The following is a 26,384-nucleotide window of genomic DNA, read 5'->3' on the forward strand; positions in this document are numbered from 1 at the left end:
TCAGTCATGATAAGATTCTGGACTTGCACCCATCTACAAGAAAGAAATTTAATAGCTTGTAGGTATGTTTGGCTATTGTAGTCAACATGTACCACATCTGGTTATTGCCTCCATTGGTTAAAAGTTACCTGCAGGGCAGCCACTTCTGAGAAGGGGCCCCAGCAATAGCAGACTAGAGGCATACAATATGCATTAGCATGAGGCTGCTATCAGGGCCAAAGGAGCCCTTGGGTCAGGGAATTACAGGTCTCACTGACTCCTACCCACATAAATTGGGAGCCTGTGGTAACAAGAGACTTATCTAGGCCCCTCAGGATTGGACCATATAAATTACTCTGAATGGTCACCAGTTACACTGTCTTTGCATGCCAACTTGTAGCCTACTGTTGGGTCTTAATGGAAACAGAATGCTTGACCACAAAGAGTGAGCTTCAGTTGCTTATTGCACCAGCATCTTTTATGCTGGCCCATGGGCTGGCTCACCTGAAGGCCACAGTTTCTATCAGGTGGCCTGATCCTAGCGGTGATAATAACCTTCTGAATATTGACACTTAGGATTCTCTACCACCTCAGGTTGCAGTTCCTTAACTCTGTCCACCTTTTTTAAACTGATAAGAACAGATACTACACTTGATCTTAGCCAAAAGGCCGAGAAGCGATCTGTCCACCTTTTTTAAATCACTCTGATCTCTCTTACCCGATTTGTGCCATCTGTTTCTCTTCCATCTCATCACCATCTTTCTGGTGTTCAGAGTCCATTTGTTTCCATCATTGGTGACTGGAACATTGAAGAGGAATGTGAAGCATGGTGAAAAAATCTTGGCATCTCTACTTTCCTATTATATTTTCCCCCTTACTTCCTCAACCTTTGGGTCAGACCAGTTCTGCTCAGCCCTGCACGTAGACACGTTGTCACTAGAGGAATTCTGCTTGCAACTTGAGGTTTCTGCAAATAGGTCCTTACCCAAGGCTTGCCTCCCCTGAGGATATAAGAAGATATGCACTGAAATAGTGACTTGTTAAGGATTTATAGGAGCAGCTTAACCAGACTCACATCTTCAGTCAACTACCCAAGGACAAAGAGTACTTGCTGGTACTCAGGTGTCTGCATCTTTATTATTTCTTGACCCTGCAACCCCCTCCCCCAACTCTTCCTGCCACTTATACTTAAAAATTGCCTGTTAAAAGGCATTCACAAGATTTTTTAAAAAAATATTATTTATTTGAAAGTTAGAAGAGAGAGGGAGTGAAGGAGAGGGAGAGAGATGTTTCATCTGCTGGCTCACTCCCCAGATGGCTGCAACAGCCAAGGTTGGGCCAGGCGAAGTAAGGAGCTCCCATGTGGGTGGCAGTCTTCTGCTGCACTTTTCCCAGTCCACTAGCAGGGAGCTGGATCAGAAGTGGAACAGCTGACACAGGAAATGTCACCCACATGGGATGCTGGTGTCTTGGGTGGCGGCTTTATTTGCTGTGCTGCAACTCCGGCCCCAAGATGGTTTCTTTATAACACTGGTCAGCCCTCTTGGTTTGCCAGCACACTGAATAAACTGAATTTCTTTTTCAGCACACTGCCATTGAATTAGTGGCTGTGTGTGTGTGTGTGTGTGCACCTGCATAGTGGGCAGATGAGCTTGGATGCTGTAACAAGTGGAGCAAAGCCCAGGGCACAGATGGACATCATCAGCATGCATCTGAGAGATCAGCTGGCCGATGTGCTGCAGTCTGCCTCCAGGAAGCTCAGACCAGAGGTCTACCAGGGTTCTCTGGTCACTGGGCACAACTGCTTGCAGGAGATGATCTTAGGGCATTGGCTGTGCACCCTCAAGGTTCTCTTGCACTGACAGTAGAGGATACTTTCTGCTACCAGGTTGGGCAGTATCTTGATGCTCTGCTGTTTTTCAGACAGCCTGTCCAACCTCCAACCTACTGCAGGATTCCACGTGCTGTTCAATACATTGTTCACCCATCAGTGAGCAGTTAGGAGTCACCAATGGGAGAAAACAGGTGGAGGCCATTCTGTAACGTTTCTGTCCTGCTGGGCTTGGGATGAACAAATCCCTGTATGGATGGTGGTCTTGGGAATGTGGTGTCCTGGACAGGCAGTAGTCTAGCAAGTAGCTTCCCAGTAGGGTCTGGTTTCCTTCTTGAAGGGTAACCCCGGGAGGAGGAAAGAGCAGCTTCCGTAACAGTTCCTCCTGGACAGAATGAGTCAGCTGCTCCTCTGTTCATCTCTGGTTTTGAGTAACTTTGTTCTCTCGGTGGAGAAAGGCCTCCAGGGCAGCCCTGCGGACACCAAGAGGAGGGAGGTGGGGCAACAGGCCATGCGAAGTGTGTGTGTGGCAAAGCAAATGGAGGAACTGAAATTTTAGCATCAACATCATGAATGTATTGAAGGGCCAAAGAATGGAGAAGCAGGACCTCCACGTCCACAGGTGTTGGCACACCGCGGTATGAGAGACAACCAAGGTAGAGTTTTACTTCATCGAGGAAGGACTGTGCCTCAAGAAGCCATAGTCTCGAGAGGGCATGGAGGTTGTATTTGTGTATTCTGGGGTTTCAACGACAGCACGAGCTCCTGTTGTTGCAGGCAGCAGCCACGGAGGATGCTCTCAGGGTCGGGATGCAGGTGAAGCCGGTCCTTCTGTCCTGTGGAAGTCTCCAGAATACCCACCTGTGAACAGCTCCTGTAGAAGAAGTCTCAAAAACACCTTAGTTGAATGTACGCATTATTTTGAGTTGAGGAGGTCCTGTGTTCCCTAACAGGAGCCTCATTCTCAGATCAACTTCTCAAGTCGCTGAGGGTTGAGGAGTTTTTATACAGGGCAGATTGGGGCCTGTGCTGTGGCGGGTATAGCCGCCTCCTGCAGTGCCGGCGTCCCATATGGACACCAGTTTGAGTCCCGGCTGCTCCACTTTGATCCAGCTCTCTGCTATAGGCTGGGAAAGCAGTAGAAGATGGCCCAAGTCCTTGGGCCCCTGCACCTGCGTGGGAGACCCTGAAGAAGCCCCTGGCTCCTGGCTTTGGATCCGCTCAGCTCCAGGCTGTTGCGGCCGTCTGGGAACTGAACCAGCGAATATAAGACCTTTCTCTCTCTCTGTAACTCTTTCAAATAAATAATGAATAAATCTTAAAAAAAAAAAAAAAAAAAGCACAGGGCAGAAAGAGCCCGGAGGGGTGTGAGACATGCTAATTATGGGAAGAATAGTCAAGCATTTTCTTGGGGTAGGCGGGGATTTCTCGGAATTTGGATATTTCTGGTATTTCCTGTCATGGCCGCCATCAAGTGTGTCATTTACCATGAAATTATAAAGTTTGTGGGCTGCTGGAGGTCACTGAGGCGGTCATCTTGGATCCAGCTGATTCTGGCCAGCTAGCCTCAGGAGTAACTTCTCACCGAAGGCATCCTGTTCTAAAAGATAAACAGTGCTAGCTTCACGGCGGGAACTTTACTAGGCCGCGTTGCCTCAGGTCCCGGGCATCCGGCATCGGAGCGAGTGCGCCAGGTGGCCAGCGGCGGGAGGCAATGGGCAGCCCAGCGCCGCCCTGGGGCCGGGGAGAAGCGGAGACGTCGGCCCTCCCGGTTTCCTAGAGAGGCCGCCGGAGCGGAAGGGGTGGTGGGGGGACCAGGGCGGTGACGCGCATGCGCGCTCTCCGCCACCGGAGGAGGCGCGGCGCGGCCGGCGCGAGGCCCGAGTGTGGGGCGGCGGCTCCAGTCGGTGAGCTACCCGGAGGGGCGTGGGCGTGGCGGGGGCTCCTCCGCGGGCTCGGGGCTCCGGGGGAGCGGCGGGGACACTCGGCCCTGCTCGGGGCGGTGGCGCGGGCAAGCCTGGCTTGGAGGCTGCGGTCGGGCCGCGAATCCCGCCCCCACCGCGGTGAGGCTTCCTGAGGAGGGGTCTCCTGAGCACCTGGGCGTCGGGGCGTGGAGTCTGGGGTCTGTGTCTTTTATCCCGGTTAAGGCCCGTGAAGCGCATTCATCGGAGATGGTGCGACAGCAGAGGTAAAAGGGAGAAAGTAAAAGTAGTCCCAGTCCGGAATTGTGAGTCTCCAGGCTTCTGGACGTGGAGGAGAATGTGTGCATAATTACACACGCGTTCACATGTGTGCACACGTTTTGATGGGGACGCGGGGTCGTGCTGCTTGCTCTTGACGAAATTTGGTTCATACCATCGTGTTGAAACAACACTGCGATAAAATAGACGCACCGTCAGACAATACGTGACATTTTAACCGTTGAGAGAATACGCGATCCGCTGATGTTCAGTAATCATACTACTGCCTTGTAAAAATTGCGTTCCGGACTTGGCGGAAGGCCTTTGTTCATATTCTGGTTAAAACGGGTGCTGACGTTATGGCGTTATTTTTTATTATTTTTTTAAGCCTAGTGAAGACGTAGTGTTTGCAATGTACGCCCTGTGATCTGCATCTATTTGAAGCTCCCCAACAGGTGACTTTTGTGCAGGAAAACATTTGCTAAACTGTTGTAGGGGAGAGTGGCCGGCTTTCGGAATGAGGGCACAGGGTACAAAATGCGGTTTTTGTAGGGAGTTTCCGCCGCTTCCCACAGCCCTTGTGTGCTCTGACTGATAGGGGCGGGAGAGAGGGGAGAATGGCCACTCTCTGTCAAAGGTGGGCCCAAGGGAGTGCTCCTTATCAGGGCCTTCTTGCACAGAAGTGTCAGCAGGTGGTGTGAGCAGTAGTTTGATTAAGCAGTCTGAGACACGTGCATCCGTGTGCACGTGCGGGAACTGAAGAATTCCGCTGCTCTTGTTACCTTAATGCTAAAGAAAAGCAGGCAGATGTTGCTTAAAAAAATGCCTTCTTAGTGCAAGCTGAAGATAGGAATGTTTTGAGGACAAACATCAAAATGCATTTGACGAGGAAGCTAACAAAGCAGGACACATAGGAGTGTTCTTGGTTGGTGGTGTCTGGGAAGTTCTAGTCCACAAGTATTCCAGGACATCAGAGTTGCCTGAGAGTTGTGGTGGCCGCAGTCTGAAAGAGGTCTCCTGGGCCTGCCTTCCTGTGCCAGCCTGTGTTGGTGACCTCGAACAGCTCCCTTTTTTTGTGGGGGGTGTGTGTGTTTTGTTGCATAGCGTCAGTCGCTCAAGGACATGCTTTTTGTCCTTGTTCACTTCCGTGACTTTAGTGTGCAGGGCATTGTAGGTGCTCAGTAAGTAACTGAAACTAGTGAAGCGGCGAATCCAGGTTGGGAGATAAGAACGGACAGTTTTTAATGTTCTCAACTTTTAGAAATGACTGATTGTCATTTTTATACAAAATGAAAATGACTCAAACGTCTTAATTTGCAAAAAAGCTTATTTTGAATAATTGGTTGTTGGGGACATTTGGGGAGTTCATGTCTCTCTTTTTCTAATAAAATGAAAACAAAACCTAAGATAACATTACACTGACACAATGCTGTTCATTTAACTGTTGGCTTTACTGAAAAATCATCAGTGTTTTACGCTAATGGTTGCTTTTGTTCCAGGATCCAGCCTAGAATTCTTTAGTACGTTTAGTTGTCGTGTTTCCTTGGTCTCCTTGGGTCTGCGACAGTTCTTTAGTTCTTTCCTTGTTTTCATAGCCTTGGCGCTTTTGAAGTGTTTTGTATTTGTATTTTTAGAATGTCTCAGTCTGTCTGTTGCTAACACCATAAACCCTATCCTGTGGTGTCTGTCAGGTTTCACCATGTAAGAAAGTAACTTTCCCTTTGTGTCAGTAGTTGGGGGCAGATCAGTAGGTGCTTTGCATACAAATATTGTTTCTCCTAAACTTTCACCCGCTAATTAGCATCCTTTGGTGGATCTTGCCTGTGGCAGTGAGTGCAGTTATTCATTGGAATACGTGGCGAGGGGGTGTTGGCCCTTGGCCTTTATTTACTTATCAATCCCATCATAGTGTGTGGGTGCATGTGTATTTTAGTCTTTGGCCTACAGTGCATTACTATTCTTCTTTATTTTGGTGCTTACATTATTCTAGCTTTGGCTGTTTGGAGGAGTGCTTTAGGTTGGTGCCTGTGCCTATATGGCTTCTTGACTTGCATCATCCTTTTAAAAAATGTTTCCCTCATTTTCTGGTACTGCACACTCATGTTTTCCCTGCCTCAGCCTGGCATCAGCCACTTCTCCAAGGAGCCCTGGTTCCTTTAGTTGGAGAATGGAACTAGCATCCAAGTTTTGAGCACTGTAGGTATGAGCTTATTTCTTAATTGATGAATTAATGTAAATGTTATTTTAAAAATGTGTACCCAAAATAATCTTTCTTTAGTGGTGATTATTTTAGAAACCTGTTGGCTTTTTTATTATTATAAAATACACTTATGTATACTCACACTGATAGGAAAGATAAGAATAAGAAAGTAATGGGAATTTTAAAAGGAATAAGAAAATCACATTGTCCATGGGATGAAAAAACTGTTGCATCTACTTGTCATCTAAAATAGAATATTACAAAAACCAGTGACAGTCACACACAAATTTTATTGAAAATGAGAGGCAAGGCAACTGATTGGGACTGACACTCTTTACCAGAGTGTGGCCCCTAACCGTGAGTTACACAGCTTTTTATAGTATTCTCTCCACTAGGGCTCTCAGTTTCTAACCCCTGGTATGTAGTGAACAATAACAAACCCAGAATATGGTTGTAAGATAACAGTTATCAGCAACAAAACCAGGAATAGTAATAAACCCAAGATATGGTAGTGTGGTAACAGTGCAGGGTGCATTTCTGTCAGCTTAGGCAGAACACAGGTTGTGCCTTTTCTCAGTTTCTGGAATTTGGGCCCACATAGTTTCATAAGATACACCCTTAGCTTTTAACAAGCAAAGCTAGTATGTACAGAAGGAAGAGATCTGCAATTAGCTGTTATCCACACTTATTCCATTTTGATTTTTGACTCTACCAAGCAAAATAACGAGAAGAAGTCTCAGAAAAAAGAGCCAAGATTTTGGTTGAAAATTTCCCTATTTTTTTTTAAAGGTTTATGTATGTATTTTGAGAGAGTTACACAGAGGGAAAGACAGAGAGACTGAGAGATATTCCATCCACTGGTTCACTTCCCAGAAGACTGCGACAGCCAGTGCTGGGCCAGGATGAAGCCAGGAGCTTTATCTAAGTTTCCTGCATAGGTGACAGGTGCCTAAACACTTGGGCCATTTCCCATTGCTTTTCCTAGGCCATTAAGAGGGAGCTGGATTGGAAGTGGAACAGCCAGGACATGAACCAGTGCCCACATGGGGTGCCAGGGTCACACCCGCCACATTGCAGTGCCAGCCCCTCCCTGTTCTTTCAGGAGCAGTTTTCCTTGGGGTGAGATGTGAAGCTTCAGGAAGAGGGTCCAGAGAGGAAGATCCTGCTCGGGTTGGTCCCCCAGCTCACTGTTGTGGTATAATCTCAACAAGTTGATAAATGAAGCTCTTCTTCTGTGCTCAAAAGCTGATTGGACAGACAAGGTGGCTGCACAGGATGGGAGAAACAGTGGTCGTGGACAGGAATGGTGGGGCTGTGGTGGAACAGGCAGTAGCCGCAGCAACTTGTTGGATAAATAGAAGTTTGATTATAGGCCTATAAAAATTGATAACTGACATGGGTTGGCGGTGAAAACCTCTGAATGATTCTGCCAAAAAGGTGAAAAGCATGAGTATGTGGAGAATTGTGGTTGAGTTGATGGTTGCCTCACCATCTGTACGAGCTCCTCTTCTTTGCCATAGCAGCTTTGATTTGGGATTGGATGCATCCCTTTCCTGAGTTCACACCCATTTTGGCTTTTTATGTCTTATTTTTTAAGATTGATTTATTTATTTGAAAGAGTTACACAGAGATAGAAGGAGAGGCAGTGAGAGGAGAGAGAGGAGAGAGAGGAGAGAGAGAGAGAGAGAGAAACAGAGAGAGAGATTATCTTACATCTGCTGGTTGGCTGCAATGGCCAGAGCTGTGCCGATTTGAAGCAAGGAGCCAGGAGCCTCTGCTGGATCTCCCACACTGGTACAGGGGCCCAGGGACTTGAGCAATCTTCTACTGCCCTCCCAGGCCATAGCAGAGAGCTGGATTGGAAGAGGAGCAGCCAGGACTCCAACTGGCGCCCATATAGGATGCTGGCACCGCAGGCAGTGGCTTTACCTGCTATGCCACGGCGCCGGCCCGTTGCCTCATTTTTCTACTTGCCAGTCTTCACATCACTTTACAGATATTTTATTGACTTCTTTGGACATTTCTGCAGCAGCTGTTTCCAGACAGGCCAACTTGGAGATTTACTGTTATTTTGAGCCTCAGTTCCCTAAGTCGGTGCCTTTGATATTTCTCACTGGGTGCGCTTCTTCAGAATAGTTCCCTCTGGCCTCAACTTCCTTCTCTAGCCTCACTGCCAGACTTCTCCCCCTTAGCAGCAGTCTAGTTCTTCTCACAGTTCAGTTGTCTTCACTTTGTTCTGCAAGTTTGGCTGCGAAAGGCTCCCTCTTTCTTCTTTCCCCTTCCCCCTCAACAGGTATTTTTTGCTTCCTGTTGGTGCTGCTGGCGCCAGCTCCCTTCTGGAGCTCCTCTTGGTTCACTTGCTGCTGCGTGTCTGCCAGTCTCCTTCGGTTACCTTAGCCCTTCACTCTTTTTCCTTTGAATGCTGCTGCTCACCCTGCTCTCGTTTTCCACAGTGGGCCTTCCCTTAGCAGCCTCCCAGACTGTGTGGTTCTGATGCAGCTCTTCCCTTGCCTCTTCTTGGTCCTTGGAGCGATGGTTTCTGTCTTTGTGCTGCATGACGGTATCCCTCCTGGTCTGAATCCCCTTCACTTCTCAGTTTACAGTCATTTCTTTTTGTATTTGCAGCACTTGCTGAGAGCAGATGACATAGAGTAAGTATTGCTTAAGAACAGATGTAAGAGAAGGGGGTTTTTCTGTTTTTGATAGTAGGTGACTCACTCAAGTGGTGAGTCCACTTCTTGGTAAGCAGGATCAAGAAACACACCAAAGGAGTTACACAAACACACTTTTTTATTTGTAACAAATAAGGAAACTGTGAGAAATCCCAAGGCCTTGGCTCCCCAAGTGAGGGAGAGCTGTGTGCCTTAGGGGGATATGAGAGGCTGGCTCTGAGGCCTGGGAAAAGCAGCAGAAAATAGCTCAAGTGCTTGGGCCCCTTCCACCCACATGGGAGACCTGTATGAGGCTCCTGGCTCCAGTCTGGGCCAGCTCTGGCCATTGAAGACATTTGTGGAATGGACCAGGGAATAGATCTCTCTCTCTCTTGGTTTGTCCCTCTCTTGCTGTGACTCTGACTTTCAAATAAATAAATCTTAGAAAATACACTAGAGAGGAAGTTGTTGTCACCATTAGGGGTGAGGACAAGCCCCCACAGGTCCAGTTTAGAAACGTGCCCCAGTATACTTTGCAGTTTATGGTATGAAGGGTTAGGCTCCTGGGTGGTGGTGGTGAGAAGATGTCTTAGAATTAAAATCAGAGAAAGGCTAACCTTTGGGACTTGCTCATGCGTAGTTGTGCTGTCTGGACAGGATTGTAGCTGGTTTCAGGGTCAGAGCCACCTGTTTCCTCTCTGTGGGACAAAAAAGCAGCTTTGAAGAAATGTTACTTTTTGTGTGTGTACCCATGGGAAGGCCTCTGCAAACTCTTGGCATGTTGGTCACACAGGGAGTAATTCTTTGAAATTTGCTTCACAGAGGTGAGAGGTAGGGGTGCTGATGTTTTCAGGGGTTACTGTACCCCATCTGTGAGTTGGTGCAAAGAGTAGTGGGCTGCTGTGTGACAGGTACAGAGAAGCTTGTTGTCCATCTCATGCTTCCTTGTAGACCCTAGCTCTGGTCTTATGTCTTCATTCTGTGAGTTCAGTGACTATTGATAGGCATTTCAGTAGGGCAGTGGGTCTGTTGGATCTTTTCTGCCCAACAGTAGTGAGTGAGCACTTTGACTCATCAAAAAAGAAGCTTGTGGTTCAAGAAGATGAGTGATGAGATGCTCCCCAGATTGAACCAAGAATCATATTAGACAAGTTCTGGAGAGTTCCACATGATGTGGACACTTAGCTGATCCTTTGCGTGTAGAACCCTAGTTGGCAGGTTTGCAGCCAGAATGTGGTGTCACAGAACTGGCTCCAGGCCATCCCTGGGTTCCCATGCCAGGGAAACACTGCTTGTGCTGCTCCCTTTTCTATGTCTCCTCTTCACTGCTGCTGGATGCTCTTTTTGTGGTTTCTGGGTTTCGTTCGTTTGATTCTTTGTCATGTTTTCGCAGCGCTTTGCTCTTCTCTGCCTCACGGCCACTTTCTGTCTTAGCTCTGTTCTCAGCTGTCCTTTTCTGGTCTGGTTGTGACTTAACTGAGATAGAACTAAGGCCACCTGTGTTTCATCTGCCTTGTAGTTGTGTGAGGGGCTTTCTGAGAACAAGGGAAAAGGGGAACAAAGAGTGAACTGGTGGCCTAATCAGTATCAGTGGACACACGGGCAACCTTGTAGCAGCCTTGTAGCCTTAGAGTTCTCAACCAGATTGTGTGTTACCATGTAAGGGAACAAAGGGAGATAACAAAGGGACTACAAGGCAACCTCCTGCTGACTGAGGCTCTGCCTTTGGATGTAAATCTGCCAAGCCAGTGCAGGCACAAATAAACCATTCCTGCTAAAGGCCTCCATGTCCGGCCTCTCTGTGGGATAACCCTGCTACAGTTGCTTGATCTGCAGCTTCCTGTGTGTATCTAAGTGCCCCTCGGGGATACATTGTCCCTTCTAGCTGCCCACCATCTTCAGTCCTGGGAGCTACTTACTACTCGTTTGATCACTTTGCTGATTATAAAAGGCAGCATAGACAGGCAGGTATTTCATCCTGTAACACCACATTTTTATTTAGGCCAGTTGGTGGACAAGTAGGGTTTATTTTATTTTTTTAAAAAACATTATACTGTTACAGAGAATATGCTAGTAAGTACTAAGCAGATGTCTGTATACTTGTGTATGCAGTTTTCCAGGATAGGTTCTTGGAAGTGAAATCCCGGGGCAGGCACTTGGCTTAGAGTTAAGATACTGCTTGGGACACCTGTCCCATATCAAAGTATCTGGGCTCAACTACCAGCTCTACTTCCAATTCCAGCATCAGGTGATAGCTCAAGTAATTGGGTCCTTACTGCTCACATGAGAGACCCGGATTGAATTCACAGCTCCTGACCCCTGGCTTTGGCCTGAGTCAGTCCTGGTTGTTAGGGATATTTGGGAAGTGAACCAGCAGATGAGAGACCTGTGTCTGTCTCTCTTCCTTTCAAAGAAATAAAATTTAAAAGGAAGTGGACTTTCTGCTGCACAAGGAATGTGCCATTTTAGTTTTACTCCAGACTTTCACGCTACCCTTCCTGGTACCTGTGTACATTTACACTTCTGTCTGTGGTGTGCATTTTTGTTGGAGTGTTGGTGGTGTTAGTGCATTTCAGTGGGATCACCATTGTGTTCAGGGGTTTTGGGTGGATTCCCTAGGTGAGGCTCAGACACAGATGCTCAGGCGATTTCTTTGCAGCAGCACTGCTGTAAGGTGATAGCAGGGAGCAGACACAGTCAAGGTGGCAGATGACCAGTTGACTGTCGTGGTCTGTTAGGGAAAGGATGAAGGCAGAAGTGAGGAGTCTGGAGGTGTCTCCACAGCAAGCAGGTTTATTGGAGAATAGACCTGTGAGGGGGCAGTTGTCAACCTGAGCAAAAGGCAGAGCTCGCTTACAGGCTAGGGGTTATGTGGGGGGTTTGACCCGGCTGGGGCAGGAGGCGGGGCTTGAAGAGCAACTGTTGAGACTTGTGTAACAACAGGATACTGCAGGTGTGCTTAGGTCTTGGAAATTACAGACAGAGGAGTTTAAGAGTCATCAGCTATGTTACAGGGACAGGGAGGATGCGTCTTGGACTATTTGGCTTCTTTTTGCTGTTACTGGGTTCCAGCATGGTCTTTGCAGAGAAAATGTGCAGAATCCTTCCCCTGCCTTATACCTGTATTCAATCTGGACCAGTTGTAAGGTGTTTCATAAAGGTAGTTTAAGTTATTCTTATAAGGGTTGGCTTTAAGATTGCTGATAGTTGCCTTGCTGCCGAGGTGGCCTTGTCTCCCTGAAATCCCTGGACAGGTTGCGTCATGCAGCCAGCTGATGAGGGTCAGGCCTTCAAGATACCTGATTGGGCCTTAGGGGACGCTTAATTGGACCTTAGGGCTGCCATTAATGTTATAGCCACAGTGTGTCTGTTATAGTATATCACTGTCTTTCTCTCTCTCTTTTTAAAGATTTATTTATTTATTTGAAAGTCAGAATTAGATGGAGAGACAGAGAATATCTTCTTTCTGCTGGCTCACTCCCCGGTATAGACAACAGCCAGGGCTGGGCCAGGCTGAAACCAGGAGACAGGCACTTCTTCTGGATCTCCCACGTGGGTGGCAGGGGCCCAAGCACTTGGGCCATCCTCCACTGCTTTCCCAGGTATATTAGCAGGGAGCTGATCCGAAGTGGAGCAGCTGGGATGCCAGCACTGTGGATGGTGGCTCAACCTGCTGGTTATATGATCTCGTCTTAAGAAATCATTTTTACCCCAAAGTTCTTTCTTTTTTCTTTTTTTAATTTTTTTTTCAGTTTTGCTTTTAAAGTTTAAATCTTTCACTAAAATTCATTTTTGTGTGATTTTTCAGGTTTTTATTTGCTTTGGCATTTGGCCCAAACATTTCATTGCATAGACTGTTCTTTCCCTCTGACTTATAATACATCCACTGGTTTACTCTTCAAGTGGCTGCAATGGCCAGGGTGGAGCCAGGTGAAAACTAGGAGCCAGATGCTTCCTCTGGGTCTCCCATGTGAGTTACAGGGACCCAAACACTTGGACTGTCCTCTGGTACTTTTCTTAGGCCACCACCAGAGAGCTGGATTGGAAGTGGAGCAGCTAGGACACGACCCAGTGCCCATTATGGGATGCAGGTGTCATAGACAGTGGCCTTAACCACTACATCACAATACTGGCTCTGTTTACAAGTTTTTATGTAAATATTTTCATTTATTCTGGGTGCTGTGTCAATGTAGTGACTTTTTTTCAAGATTGATTTTATTTATTTGAAAGACAGAGTTAGAGAGAGAGAGAGAAGTCTTCCATCTGTTGGTTCACTCCCCAAATGGCCACATGGCTGGAGCTGAGCCGATCTGAAGCCAAGAGCCAAGAGCTTCTTCCAGGTCTCCTACCTGAGTGCAGTGGCCCAAGGATTTGGGCCATCCTCCACTGCTTTCCCAGGCACATTAGCAGAGAGCTGGATCAGAAGTGGAGCAGCCGAGACTAGAACCAGCGTCCATGTGAGATGACGGTGCTGCAAGCTGGGACTTTAACCTGCTGCACCACGGTGTAGGTCCCAGTAGTAACTATGTAGCAACCGTATTTTTTGAAAAACTGCCAGACTGTTTTCCTTGTACCAGCTTACATTTCCAACACTGTTTTGAGAGTTCTGGTGACTGCAGTTCCTCATCACACTTGGTATTGTCTGACTTTTCTATTCTAGCCATCCTAATAGATGTGCTGTGATATCATTGTGGTACTCTCTGCATCTGCCTGATGACTGCTGTTGAGTGGCCCGTTTGTATATTAGCCGTTTTTTTTTTTGACAGGCAGAGTGGACAGAGAGAGAGAGACAGAGAGAAAGGTCTCCCTTTGCTGTTGGTTCACCCTCCAATGGCCACCGCGGCCGGCGCGCTGCAGCCGGCGCACCGCGCTGATCTGATGGCAGGAGCCAGGAGCCAGGTGCTTTTCCTGGTCTCCCATGGTGGGGGTGCAGGGCCCAAGCACTTGGGCCATCCTCCACTGCACTCCCTAGCCACAGCAGAGAGCTGGCCTGGAAGAGGGGCAACCGGGACAGAATCCGGTGCCCCAACCGGGACTAGAACCCGGTGTGCTGGCGCCGCTAGGCGGAGGATTAGCCTAGTGAGCCACGGCGTCGGCCATATTAGCCATTTTTATATCTTCTTTGGAGAAATAAATTGTTCAGATCCTTTGTCCATTTTAAAATTGATTTTTTATTATTAAGTTGTCGATACACATCCTTTATTAGATATGTATATGATGTCAGCATTTTCTTTCAATCTGTGGGATCTCTCCACTTTCAGTTGTCCTTTGAAACAGAAGAGTTTTTCATTTTGATGAAATCCAAATGATTGATTTTATTTTTTTTAAAGATTTATTTATGGACTTGAAAGGCAGAGTTAGAGAGAGAAGAGGAAAGAGTGAGAGAGAGAGAGAGAGACAGAGGGAGCTGAATTTGAAGTAGGGCAGCTGAAACTGGAACTGGCGCCCTTATGGAATGTCAACATTACAGGCTCAACCCACTGTACCACAGTGCTCTCTCCTGATTTTTCCTTTTTTTTTTTTCTCAAAGTTTTTTTATTTCCATCTGCTTGAAATGCAGAATAAGGAAAAGAGGGAAAGAGAGATCTTTCATGCTTGTTTACTGCCCAAATGCCTATAATAGCCAGGATTGGGCCAGACTGAAGCAAGAGACCTGAACTCTGTCTGGGTCTCACGTGGTAGGCACTCAAGTACTTGGGCCATTATATGCTGCCTCCAGGATGTACCTTGATAGTAAGTTAGATCAGAAGCAGAGTAGCCAGGACTGCAGTCAGCACTCTGATGTAAGATGTGGGCGTAGCACATGCAGCTTAGCCCAAGGCTGCAACACCTGCTACAGCACCAGCCTCATACTTTGAGTAGGTGTTAGTGTGTGGTGTGCACTAGGACTCCAGCTTCATTCTTTTGTGTGTGAATATAGGATTCTGCCATGCCCCAGATGTTGAAAAGACTTCATTTTTTCCCACTTTGAGTGATCTTGGCCTCCTTCTGAAAAATAAATAGACCTTAGATGTGTGGATTTATATCTGTTGTACATGGCTTTTCTTGTTTTAGTACCACACAATTTTGATTTTTATTATTTTGTTGTAAGTTTTGAGGTTGGGTGTTCTCTTTGTTTTTCAAGATTGTTGGTCTGTTTTTAATGTGAATTTTAGGATCAGTTTGTCAGTTTCTATAGGGCAGTCAGCTGATCTTTTTTTTTTAAAAAAGATTTTTTTTATTTATTTGAAAGGTAGAGCTACAAAGTGAGAGAGAGAGAGAGAGAGAGAGAGAGAGAGATATCTATCTGCTGATTCACTCCCCAGATGGCTGCAACAACCCGGGCTGGGCCAAACCAAAGCCAGGAGCCTGGAACTCCTTTTCCCAGGTACATTAGCAGGGAACTGGATTGGAAGTGGAGCAACTGGGACTTGAACTGGCACATTTATGGGATGCTGGTGTCACAGGCAGCAGCTTAACTTGCTAAGCCACAACACTACCACCCAGCTGATATTTCAGATAAGGATTGTATTGAATCTGGAAGTCATTTTGAGGAGTATTGCTATCTTGGTAATTTTTTTTTTTTTTTTTTTTTTGACAGGCAGAGTGGACAGTGAGAGAGAGACAGAGAGAAAGGTCTTCCTTTGCGGTTGGTTCACCCTCCAATGGCCTCTGCGGCTGGCACGCTGTGGCCGGTGCACCATGCTGATCCGATGGCAGGAGCCAGGTACTTATCCTGGTCTCCCATGCGGTGCAGGGCCCAAGTACTTGGGCCATCCTCCACTGCACTCCCTGGCCACAGCAGAGAGCTGGCCTAGAAGAGGGGCAACCGGCACAGAATCCGGCGCCCCGACCGGGACTAGAACCCGGTGTGCCGGCGCCACAAGGTGGAGGATTAGCCTAGTGAGCCGCGGCGCCGGCAATATTTACTCTTACTCTTAGAACAATTTATTTTTACTTTCTTTTGAATGGTGGGGAGACACACACACACACATACACACCCACCCAGAGAGAGAGAGAGAGAGCGAATGAGCAGATCTTCCATCGGCTGGTTCACCCCGCCAAGGTCTGCAAGAGCCAGGGCTAGACCAGGGTGAAGCCAAAAGCCTACAACTCTGGGTCTTCCCTATGGGTGTCAGAGACCCAAGTGCTTGAGTCATCACTCAAGGCCTCTCAGAGTGTGCATAAGCAAGAAGCTGGAATAGAAGTGGAGCAGCTGGGACTTGAACCATGTACTCTGACCCATATGGTATAGAGATACCCAGGTAGTGAATTAACCACTATTCCAAATACCTACTCCAATATTTAGTCTTCTGGTTCATGAACAAAAAAGTGTCTTTCCATTTATGAAGATCTTTAATGTCTTCTAACATTATTTCTGATTTTCATAGTATATGTTTTGCTGTTCTTTTGTCAAATTTATTGCTACATATTTTATTCTTTTTTTAAATAAAGATTTTATTTATTTATTTGAGAGGTAGAGTTATAGACAGAGAGAGGGAAAGACATAGAGAAAGGTCTTTGATCCACTGGTTCACTCCCCAAATGGCCACAATGACCAGGGCTGGTCCTATCTGAAGCCAGGAGCCAGGAGCTTCACCTGGGTATCCCACATGAGTGCAGGGTTCAAGGACCTGGGGCATTTTCCGCTGCCTTCCCAGGCCATAATAGAGAGGGAAAGAGGAGTTGCTGGGATCGAACTGGTGCCCCTATGGGATGCCAGTGCCACAGGTGGAGGCTCAGCCCACTGTGCTACAACACCAGCCCCCAAGTATTTCATTCTTTTTGATGCTATTGTGAATGGAACTGCTTTCTTGATTTTATTTTTGGCTTATTTATTGCTATTATATAGAAATGCCATTGATTTTTGCATATTGATGTTCTGATCTTTAATCTTGTTTAGTTTGTTTATTTCAGTAGCTTTTAGTAGAGTGATTAGGATTTTTTTTTTTTTTTTTTTGACAGGCAGAGTGGATAGTGAGAGAGAGAGACGGAGAGAAAGGTCTTCCTTTGCCGTTGGTTCACCCTCCAATGGCCGCCGCGGCTGGCGCACCGTGCTGATCTGAAGCCAGGAGCCAGGTGCTTATCCTGGTCTCCCATGGGGTGCAGGGCCCAAGCACTTGGGCCATCCTTTACTGCACTCCCTGGCCACAGCAGAGAGCTGGCCTGGAAGAGGGGCAACCAGGACAGAATCCGGCGCCCCGACCGGGACTAGAACCCGGTGTGCCGGCACTGCAAGGCGGAGGATTAGCCTAGTGAGCCGCGGCGCTGGCCTAGGATTGTCTATATATAAGATTATATCTTTTAGCAGTAAAGATAGTTTTGCTTCTTTAGAAGTTAGGAAATATTCCCTCTTCTCTTTATTGGGAGAGTTAGTGAATTGATGTTAGTTCTCCAAATACGTGATAGAATTCAGCAGTAAAGGAATTTAGGCCTTTATTATTGACTTTTTTTTGGTGGATGGTTTGATTATGAATTCAGTTTCTTGTTTTAGGTCTGTTCAGATTTTCGGTTTCTTCTTGACAATTTGGTAGTTTGTATTTTTATAGGAGTTTGTCAGTTTTTTGTAAATTATCTGATCTGTGCACAAAAATTATGGTACTTTTCATAAGCTCGTGGCTGAGTTAGGGACTGTCACGTGAGGCCCGGAGGAGTTCATGGGCTGTCTCATGATCCCCACATGACCAGAGTGTAGGCGGTCATGCATTCGGTCCTGAGCAGTGCCTGGGCTCCTCACAAGACCCCTATGGGCTGGGAGGAGGCGGCAGTGCAGAGGAGTTCGGGGGCCCCTTCCGTGTGGAAGCCTGTGGGCAGCAAGCTGACATGTGCCGACAGCCGGGCCTGGCACTCCAGCCTGCCTTGACAGATGTGGGGTTGCTTTTCCAAGCCAATGCGTTGGAGCCTGCCTTCCCAGAATCCTCGGGTTGCTGGGCTCTGCTAATTGGCTGTGCCTCGGCTCTATCTCTTGGGGTCGGGCGTTTGAAACGCATATCCACTTCAGGCTCCCATTATCCTGGCCCGCAGCTGCCCACCACCCAAATGGCAGCCTCATTCTACCCTTTTGGGTCTCAGTGGGGACGGTCCCTAAAAAAAAAAATAATTATGGTACTTTTATTTTTTTTCTTTCTGTAAGGTCTGTAGTGGGTTCCTTGTTTTATTTCTGGTCTTTATAAGCCTTCCATTGTCTTTTCTTGATCAGTCTAGTTAAAAGTTTATCCATACTGTTGATCTTTTCAGTGAACCAACTTTGATTTCATTGATTTTCTCAGCTGTTTTTATTGCAGTAATTTCTGCTCTAATTTTTTATTTTCTTTTATTTACTCTAGGTTTAACTTGGTTTTTTTCTTCCCATGTTTCTTAAGGTGAAAGGTGGCTGAATTCCATCCGGGTCTCTCACACAGGTGGCTGGCACCCAGGTTTTGGGCCATCATCTGCTACCTCCCAGGTTCATTCTCAGGAAGCTGGATCAGAAGTGAGTATCAGGACTTGAACTGGCTCTGGTGTAGGTTACAGGTGTCCCAGGGAGAGCCTCTTAACACATTGGGTCACTGTGCCCACCCCTTAGGTCTTATTTTTGAGTAGACTCAGATTTAGAAGTGAAAGCTGTCAGAGAGGGAGCCTTTGTGTTGTGGTGAGCTGTTCCTGGCATTTTTCTTTGTCCTCCTTCATTCTCTTGACCAAGAGTTTAGCATATTCTGCCACCTGTCCCTTACTCTTCTTCATGTACTGTTTCTTCAGATCAGTATGCCAGCATTTGTGTCACGTGGAGTAACAAGACGGTGAATCCTGGGGGTCTGGTTCTAGGTTTTCTTATCTTTGTTACAACATATTATGGGACATCGTTTTGTTTAGAGAGATTAAAAAGTTTGTGGATTCTTTTTTTTTTTTTTTTTTTTTTTTTTAGATTTACTTATTTATCTGAAAGAATTACACACAAAGAAGGAGAGGCGGGGTGGGGGGTGTCTTGTATCTGTTGGTTTACTCCCCAATTGGCCGCAATGGCCAGAGCTGCGCTGATCTGAAGCCAGGAGCCAGGAGCTTCCTCTGGGCCTCTCATACGAGTGCAAGGGCCCAAGGACTTGGGCCATCTTTTACTACTTTCCAAGGCAATAGCAGAGAGCTGGATCAGAAGTGGAGCAGCCGGGACTTGAACCGGCACCCATATGGGAATGTCAGCACTGCAGGTGGCGGCTTTACCCGCTATGCTACAGCGCAGGCCCCAAAAGTTTGTGGATTCTACTGGGTCTTTGTGTCTCCATACTACAAGTTACTGTAGTATCAGCCAGTCTGGGAATATCCTTCACTCCAGGTTGAGATTGGCATCCCCATGACAAACAGGTTTGTACTTTGTATCTGCCATTTTCCTTGGTCTATAACAGATGTATCCCTTACTCAGCAACAGTTGGACCTTGCTTTATGGGAAACACTGTTGTTCACACCCCTGATTGGGACCACAGATCCTCCCCCAGGCCATCAGCAGCAACTTTGATGGCTCTGCACCTCTCACAGAAGCAGAGTCTGCATCATTGTCCACTTCTATGAGTTTCTGGCAGCTGGGGACTGGAGGGGATGTTGAGCTTCATGGAAGAAATCTCTGGCTTCCAGGGCACTACGAGAAAGAAGCCTCTCTCTTTTCTTTCCTTTTTTTTTTTTAAAGATCTATTTATTTATTTTTTTTTCAACATTTTCCTATTTATCTGAAAGGTAAAACTGGAGACACAGGCAGAGAGACAGAGTCATTCCATCCTCTGGATCATTTCCCAAATGACCACAGCAGCCAGGTTTGGGCCAGGCTAAGTCAGGTGCAGGTACTCCATCCGAGTTTTCGACATGAATTGCAAGGGCCCAAGCATTTGAGCCATCAAAAGATCTATTTATTTTATTTGAAAGTGTTACACACAGAGAGAAGGAGAGGCAGAGAGAGTGGGTCTTCCATCTGCTGGTTCACTCCCCAATTGGCTGCAACGGCCAGAGCTGTGCTGATCCGAAGCCAGGAGCCAGGAGCTTCCTGCGGGTCTCCAATGTGGGTGCAGGGGCCCAAGGACTTGGGCCATCCTCTACTGCTTTCCCAGGCCATAGCAGAGAGCTGGATAGGAAGTGGAGCAGCCAGGACTCGAACTGTCACCCATATGGGATGCTGGCACTGCAGGTGGTGGCTTTACCTGCTAAGCCACAGCACCGGCTCCTCTGTCTTTTTTCTAGTACAGGCATTTGCAGCAGTAAATTTCCCTCTAAACACTCCTTTAGCTGCATTTTATAACTCTGCATTGTGCTTTTTCATTCATTCAAAGTATTTCCTAATTTCCTTTGTGATTTCTTCTTTCACCTAATGGATATTTCGGACTATTTTTTTTGAAAGATTTATTTATTTTATTTGAAAGCCAGAGTTACACAGAGAGAGAAGGAGAGGCAGAGAGAGACAGAATGGTCTTCCTTCTGCTGATTCACTCCCCAGATGGCTACAGTAGCTGGAGCTGTGCCAATCCAAAGCCAGGAGCTGGGAGTTTCTTCCGGGAATCCCAAGCACATGGGCCATCTTGTACTGCTATCCCAGCCCATAGCAGAAAGCTGAATCGGAAGTGGAGCAGCCAGGCTTCAAACCGGTACCCATATGGAATGCTGGCGCTGCAGGTGGCAGCTTTACCAGCTATGCAACAGCCCTGGCCCACAGACTAATTTTTTTTTTCTCCAATTGAAGCAGTTCTTTTTTAGAGAGTTGATTTGTTTTTTACATTGAAGATGATTGTATGTTCACATGACATCATAAGAAATAGTGAAGGCCGGCACCGTGGCTCACTAGGCTAATCCTATGCCTGTGGCGCTGGCACCCCGGGTTCTAGTTCTGGTTGGGGTGCCGGATTCTGTTCTGGTTGCTCCTCTTCCAGGCCAGCTCTCTGCTGTGGCCTGGGAAGGCAGTGGAGGATGGCCCAAGTCCTTGGGCCCTGCACCCGCTTGGGAGACCAGGAGGAAGCACCTGGCTCCTGGCTTCGGATTGGCGCAGCACACCGGCCGCAACATGCCTGCCGTAGTGGCCACTTGGAGGGTGAACCAACGGTAAAAGGAAGACCTCTCACTCTCACTCTCACTCTCACTCTCACTCTCTAACTTTGCCTGTCCAAAAAAAAAAAAAAAAAAAAAAAAAAATAGTGAAGAGAACTCCTGTACCCTTAGTTTGATCCAGTGAGCTCAGTAGTAATACCTTCAGTTCCATCTTTGCGAAGGCTCGTCATCTTTTTCTTTTGCATTCTCTTTGCCGCCTCTTTTTGATGGGATGAACCCTGTTCTCCACCCCAAAGTTGACTTGAATATTGAAACTTGTAATGACTTATACACATACTGGAGGGTGATATTCCTCACCTGATGAGATTTTCTCAGGGAAGCAAGGCAGTCTCTGAAGCAGGTCTAAAAATGACTTGAAAGAACAGCGTGGGGCCAGCGCCGTGTCTCAATAGTCTAATCCTCTACCTGTGACACTGGCACACCGGATTCTGTCCCGGTTGCTCCTCTTCCTGTCCAGCTCTCTGCTGTGGCCTGGGAGTGCAGTGGAGGATGGCCCAGGTCCTTGGGCCCTGCATCCGCATGGGAGACCAGGAGAAGCACCTGGCTCCTGGCTTCGGATCAGCACGGTGCACTGGCTGCAGCGTGCTGGCCGCAGCAGCCATTAGGGGGTGAACCAACGGAAAAGGAAGACCTTTCTCTCTGTCTCTCTCTCACTGTCCACTCTGCCTGTCCAAAAAAAAAAAAAAAAAAAAAAAAGCAGCGTGGGGCAGCTGGCTTTTAGCTTTGAATATAGTTAGGGGGTGGGGCGGGGGTGAGGATTTTTTGTGCAGCTAAGGCTTGTGTGCTTTGCACTTACCACCAGCAGAGGAGGGAGACCTAGGCCGCCTTACTGGTTTGCCCACATTTGGACAAAAAGGAGACGCTACAGTGATGGGCCTTGAGAGCTGACATCAGTCAAATATCAAAAATCAATTCAGACTATTACATATTGACACATCTACTTCCCTCCTGGTCTGATTCTCTGGTCCTTTAATTACCCTGGCAGTGATGAATCTGTTCTCCATTTCCATTTTTTTTGTCATTTCAAGAATGTTATATAAATGGAATCGTGTGGTATGCAACCTTTTCACTTACAATTTTCTGAAGTTGCTTATATATTTTGTGTGTGAGTATCAGTAGTTTGTTCTTATTGTTGAGTAGTATTCCATTGAAGGGCTGTGCCTTACTTTGTTTAACCATTCTCATCTGTTGTAGGACATCTGGGTAGTTTGTAGTTTTCAGCTGTTATGAACAAAGTTACACTGAACAGTCATGTACAGGTTTTTGCATGGGTCTAAATTTTTGTTCTGGGGGTGTAAATGTCCAGGAGTGAAGTGCTAGGCTATATGGTAGTTGTACATTTAGTTTTTAAGAAGCTACTATCCTGTCTTCCAGAATGGTTGTGCTGGTTTGTTTGTTTGTTTTATTGTTTAAGTTTTATTTATGTACTTATTTGAAAGGCAGAGTGAGAGAGAGAGAGAGAGAGAGAGAGAGAGAGAGACAGACAGATAGATTTCCTGTCTGCTGGTTCACTCCTTAAATGCCCACAATATCTGGGGCTTGTCCAAACCAAAGCCATGAGCCAGAAACTCCATCTGGGTTTCCCACTTGAGTGGCAGGGACTCAGATAGTTTATTCAACACCTGCTGCCTCCCAGGTTCATTAGCAGGAAACTGGATTGTAAGTAGAGGAGCTGGAACTCAAACCAGGCACTGTGATGTGGGATGTGGTGTCTCAAGTGATGGCCTAACTCTCCGCACCATTATGCTCATCCCTGGTTGTATTATTGTTTTTAAATCCCTACAGTAATGTGTGAGTGATCCAATTTCTTGACTTTTCAACAGCATTTGGAGTTGTCACTGTTTATAGTTTTACTTATTTTTATTTGTTTGAAAGGCGGAGAGGGAGAGAAAGAGAGATGCAAATCTTCCATCTGTGGTTTATTCTCCAAATGCCCATGATAGCCAGCACTGGGCAAGCATCCAGGAATTGCATCTAGGTCACCCACATAGTTGGCAGGGACTCAAATATTTGAGCCATCACCTGCTTCCTCCCTGGAGACACATTAACAGGAAACTGGATCAGAAGCAGGATTGGAACTTGAACCCAGGTACTCCAGTATAGGACATGGGCTTAACTACTGCACCACAACATCTACCCTATTGCTGATAAATGTGTAGTGATAAGCCAAAACTTATTTTCCTGTATTCTAGAATATTTTCTTAGCTTATAAGTGACAACTATATTAGTTAACTTCTTATTAGTATGATGAAATACCTGACACAGGCTACTTATAAAGTAAGGAGGTTTATTTTGACTCAATAGTTTCAGAGGGTCAGGTTGAAGATTAAGCAGCCTTGTTGGTTTGGCTTCTGATGAAGGTAGCAGTGTAGAGCATGGAGCATGAGCTTAGGAGGGGTCACATGGCAAGGCAGGAAACAGAAATAGTGACTGGGCTGGGCATAGCTCAGCCTTTTATAAGTGGCCTCTTGGGAAAATTACATTCCAAGGGTTTGCTTTCCTCGACTAGGCTCTACCACCTTCCAGGAGTACCACACGGGGACCAATCCTTTCACACAGGGGCCTTTGGTGTATAGCCAAACTGATATCCAAGTCATATCATTCCACCCATGGTCCCCAAACATTCATGTCCATCTCACAATGAAGAATGCATTCGTTCCATCACCGAGAGTACCCTTTCGTCCAGTTCCAGCAGAACCCTCATTTTCATCAGAAACCTCATCGGCAAACATTCAGTGTCCACATTTCTTTCAGCGTTCAGGTCTGAGCTTCTGCTAGAAACACCTGGAATGCTGTGCTCACAGCATTGTACTTTTTTCTAGTTTGATTCCCCCAAGCTTTCCTAACATCTGTCAGTTAGCCAATTCCAAAGCCACTCCCTTGTTTTTAAGTATAGTTACAGCAATGACCCTACTCCTTAGTACCAGTTTTCTGTATTGCTCAGCTGTGGTATACTTGGTATATTGGTATAATGAAATGCCAGACACAGCTTACTTAAGAAGCAAGGAGGTATATTTTGGCTTAGGTTTTATAGGTTCAAGTATAAGAACGGGCAGCCCCACTGGTGTGACCTCTGACAGGGTGGCAGTGGTGGAACGTGGAATGTATACAGAGGAGAGATCACATGGCAAGCAATGAGGCAGAGAGGGTGGCTGGGCCCAACTCAGGCTTTTGTAGCCAACACTTCAGTGAAAATTGCCTTCCAAGGGGCATCCCTGTGTTGACCTAAGGACCCGCATTTGTACCACCTTCTGAAGGTTCACTGCCTCTCACTAACATCTCCCTGATGAACAAGCCTTTCACACATGGGCTTTTGGGGCACTCCCAAACTAAATCCAAAGTCTAGTCATAGTCTTGTCCTGGGCAAGTACATCTGTGCAGATGTTCATATATGTGTATCCTCCTCTCTTTTCATCCAGATATGTTGCCAGTAGTAGAATCTAGCTGTACCATGGATGATGGGTGTTCTTTTATCCTCTCCTGAACAGGGATGTTGGTTGTTTCAGTCTCTTGCTAGTAACTTCTGATGTCTCACCAAACGGCATGTCTACTGCAGTGCTGAGAAGATACTCCCAAGGACACAGCAGCAGCACAGCGAAGGCAGACCTGATTTGAGCTCTGCTGGATAGACCCTGATTAGGAGTGATGCCTCCGGGCAGGTGGCATGCTGTCCATCCTGCTCAGGCCCAGGCCTCAAGGGAACGCGGGCGCCTTCAGGTGGTCAAGAAAGAGGATGAGGATGAAGGCTACACTTCAGTGCAGCCTGCCAGGCCACAGACACTCAACCGTCCTGGCCAGGAGCTCTTCCGACAGCTCTTCAGGCAGCTTCGCTACCATGAGTCTTCTGGGCCCTTAGAAACACTGAGCCGACTCCGGGAGCTCTGCCGCTGGTGGCTGAGGCCTGACGTCCTCTCCAAGGCACAGATGCTGGAGCTGCTGGTGCTGGAACAGTTCCTGAGCATCCTGCCTGGGGAGCTCCGGACCTGGGTGCAGCTGCATCGCCCCGAGAGTGGTGAGGAGGCTGTGGCCTTGCTGGAGGAACTGCAGAGGGACCTTGATGAGACATCTTGGAGGGTGAGTGAGAGCACGTGTATGGTGTCCATGGAACATTGCCTGCTGGTGAGCTAGCTTGTCTGGGGTTTGGCTGCCCTCTGAACTGTCAACATGGACATCCCATGGCACCCGGGCAATTTGGAACTGGACCTGAGCCATGGCCCCTTAGCTGGCCTTCCCCACCTTCCCAGAGGAAGCTTAGCTCCAGGATAAAGTCAGAGAGTAGCCATCAGTGGCAGTAACTGGTTACCTGACACTGTGACTTAACTACAAAGTCTATCTCTACATATTACCTAGTTTGACTCGAGTCACTATAATCCAGAAAGTGCAGGAGAGGAGGCGGAGCTCAGGGTCAGGACTGTTGACCTTCGAGTGGAAGACTTTATGTTAAAACCCAGAAGAGCAGTCTACATGTACTGTGTTGCTTCATTCTCAGTAATTTTTGAGAATCTGTGTGCGAGTGTGGGGCTGAGTTTAACCTAAGTGCCAAGGGGCAGCCCTGGTTTGGGACATTGGAAGACCTCAATTTTAAACTTCATTCCAAACCCTCAAATGTCCTTGGCCACCTTGTTGTGCATTTCACAGCCTTGGTTTATTGAGAGGAAAATGTAGAAAGGATCTAAGCCGGAGAATTTTTCAGTATGTGTCTGCCTAACCTGGACCTGGATCTGGCCTTGGTGTTGGGAGCAGTGCTAACAGTCCCGAGCCTGGCTGTAGAGAAGAGGTGGTTCAGGTCATGCATTCTTCTGCTCCTGCTGGGCTCAGGAAAGCTGATGCCTCCTGTCTTATCTTTAGAGTTTTTAAAAAGAACACCTTTTTAGATAGCTCTTAAATTTTCATAAAAATGTGTGATTCTGCATGCATAATTCACATATAAGTGAAACTTGCTGTTAAGGTTTCTGAAACAAATTTGACATTTCTCCCAAATTTATTATAAAAATTAGATCAAATAGCACATCTGAAAATAGTCTACCAGCTTTTGTCGGTACAAGATATAACTATTTTTTTTTAAATGAACTGCATCAATCGCGCATGCTACCTGGTTTTATTTTATTTATTTATTTATTTTTGGCAGGCAGAGTGGACAGTGAGAGAGAGAGAGACAGAGAGAAAGGTCTTCCTTTGCTGTTGGTTCACCCTCCAATGGCCGCCGCGGCCGGCATGCTGCGGCCAGTGCACCCCACTGATCCGATGGCAGGAGCCAGGTGCTTATCCTGGTCTCCCATGGGGTGCAGGGCCCAAGTACTTGGGCCATCCTCCACTGCACTCCTTGGCCACAGCAGAGAGCTGGCCTGGAAGAGGGGCAACTGGGACAGTTGCCTGGGGCAACTGGGACAGCCGCGGCGCCGGCCACGAGATATAACTATTAAAAAATACATTTTTGAGCCGGCGCCGCAGCTCACTAGGCTAATCCTCCACCTGCTGTGCCGGCACACCGAGTTCTAGTCCTG

At 47.0% G+C, this 26,384-nt stretch overlaps 1 protein-coding gene and 1 pseudogene across 5 annotated transcripts in view; one reads left to right on the forward strand and one right to left on the reverse strand.

Moving 5' to 3' along the window:
* Positions 1-26,384, forward strand: part of ZNF445 (zinc finger protein 445) — a 44,798-nt gene that overhangs the window by 7,418 nt on the left and 10,996 nt on the right. The window contains exons 1-3 of one of the 5 annotated variants that reach the window (XM_051852574.2): positions 3,343-3,717; positions 18,183-18,292; positions 24,369-24,954. In XM_051852574.2, the coding sequence (XP_051708534.2) occupies positions 24,526-24,954 (429 nt within the window). In that variant the 5' untranslated portion in view covers positions 3,343-3,717; positions 18,183-18,292; positions 24,369-24,525. Of the gene's footprint in view, positions 1-3,342; positions 3,999-12,574; positions 15,209-18,182; positions 18,293-24,368; positions 24,955-26,384 lie in introns of those variants that run through there. The other 4 variants (XM_051852575.2, XM_051852576.2, XM_051852577.2 and 1 more) reach the window with 4 other exon arrangements.
* On the reverse strand, positions 519-660 carry LOC127492586 (U2 spliceosomal RNA; annotated as a pseudogene).

This window comes from Oryctolagus cuniculus, chromosome 10 (genome assembly GCF_964237555.1).
Source record: "Oryctolagus cuniculus chromosome 10, mOryCun1.1, whole genome shotgun sequence".
Classification (NCBI taxonomy): domain Eukaryota; kingdom Metazoa; phylum Chordata; class Mammalia; order Lagomorpha; family Leporidae; genus Oryctolagus; species Oryctolagus cuniculus.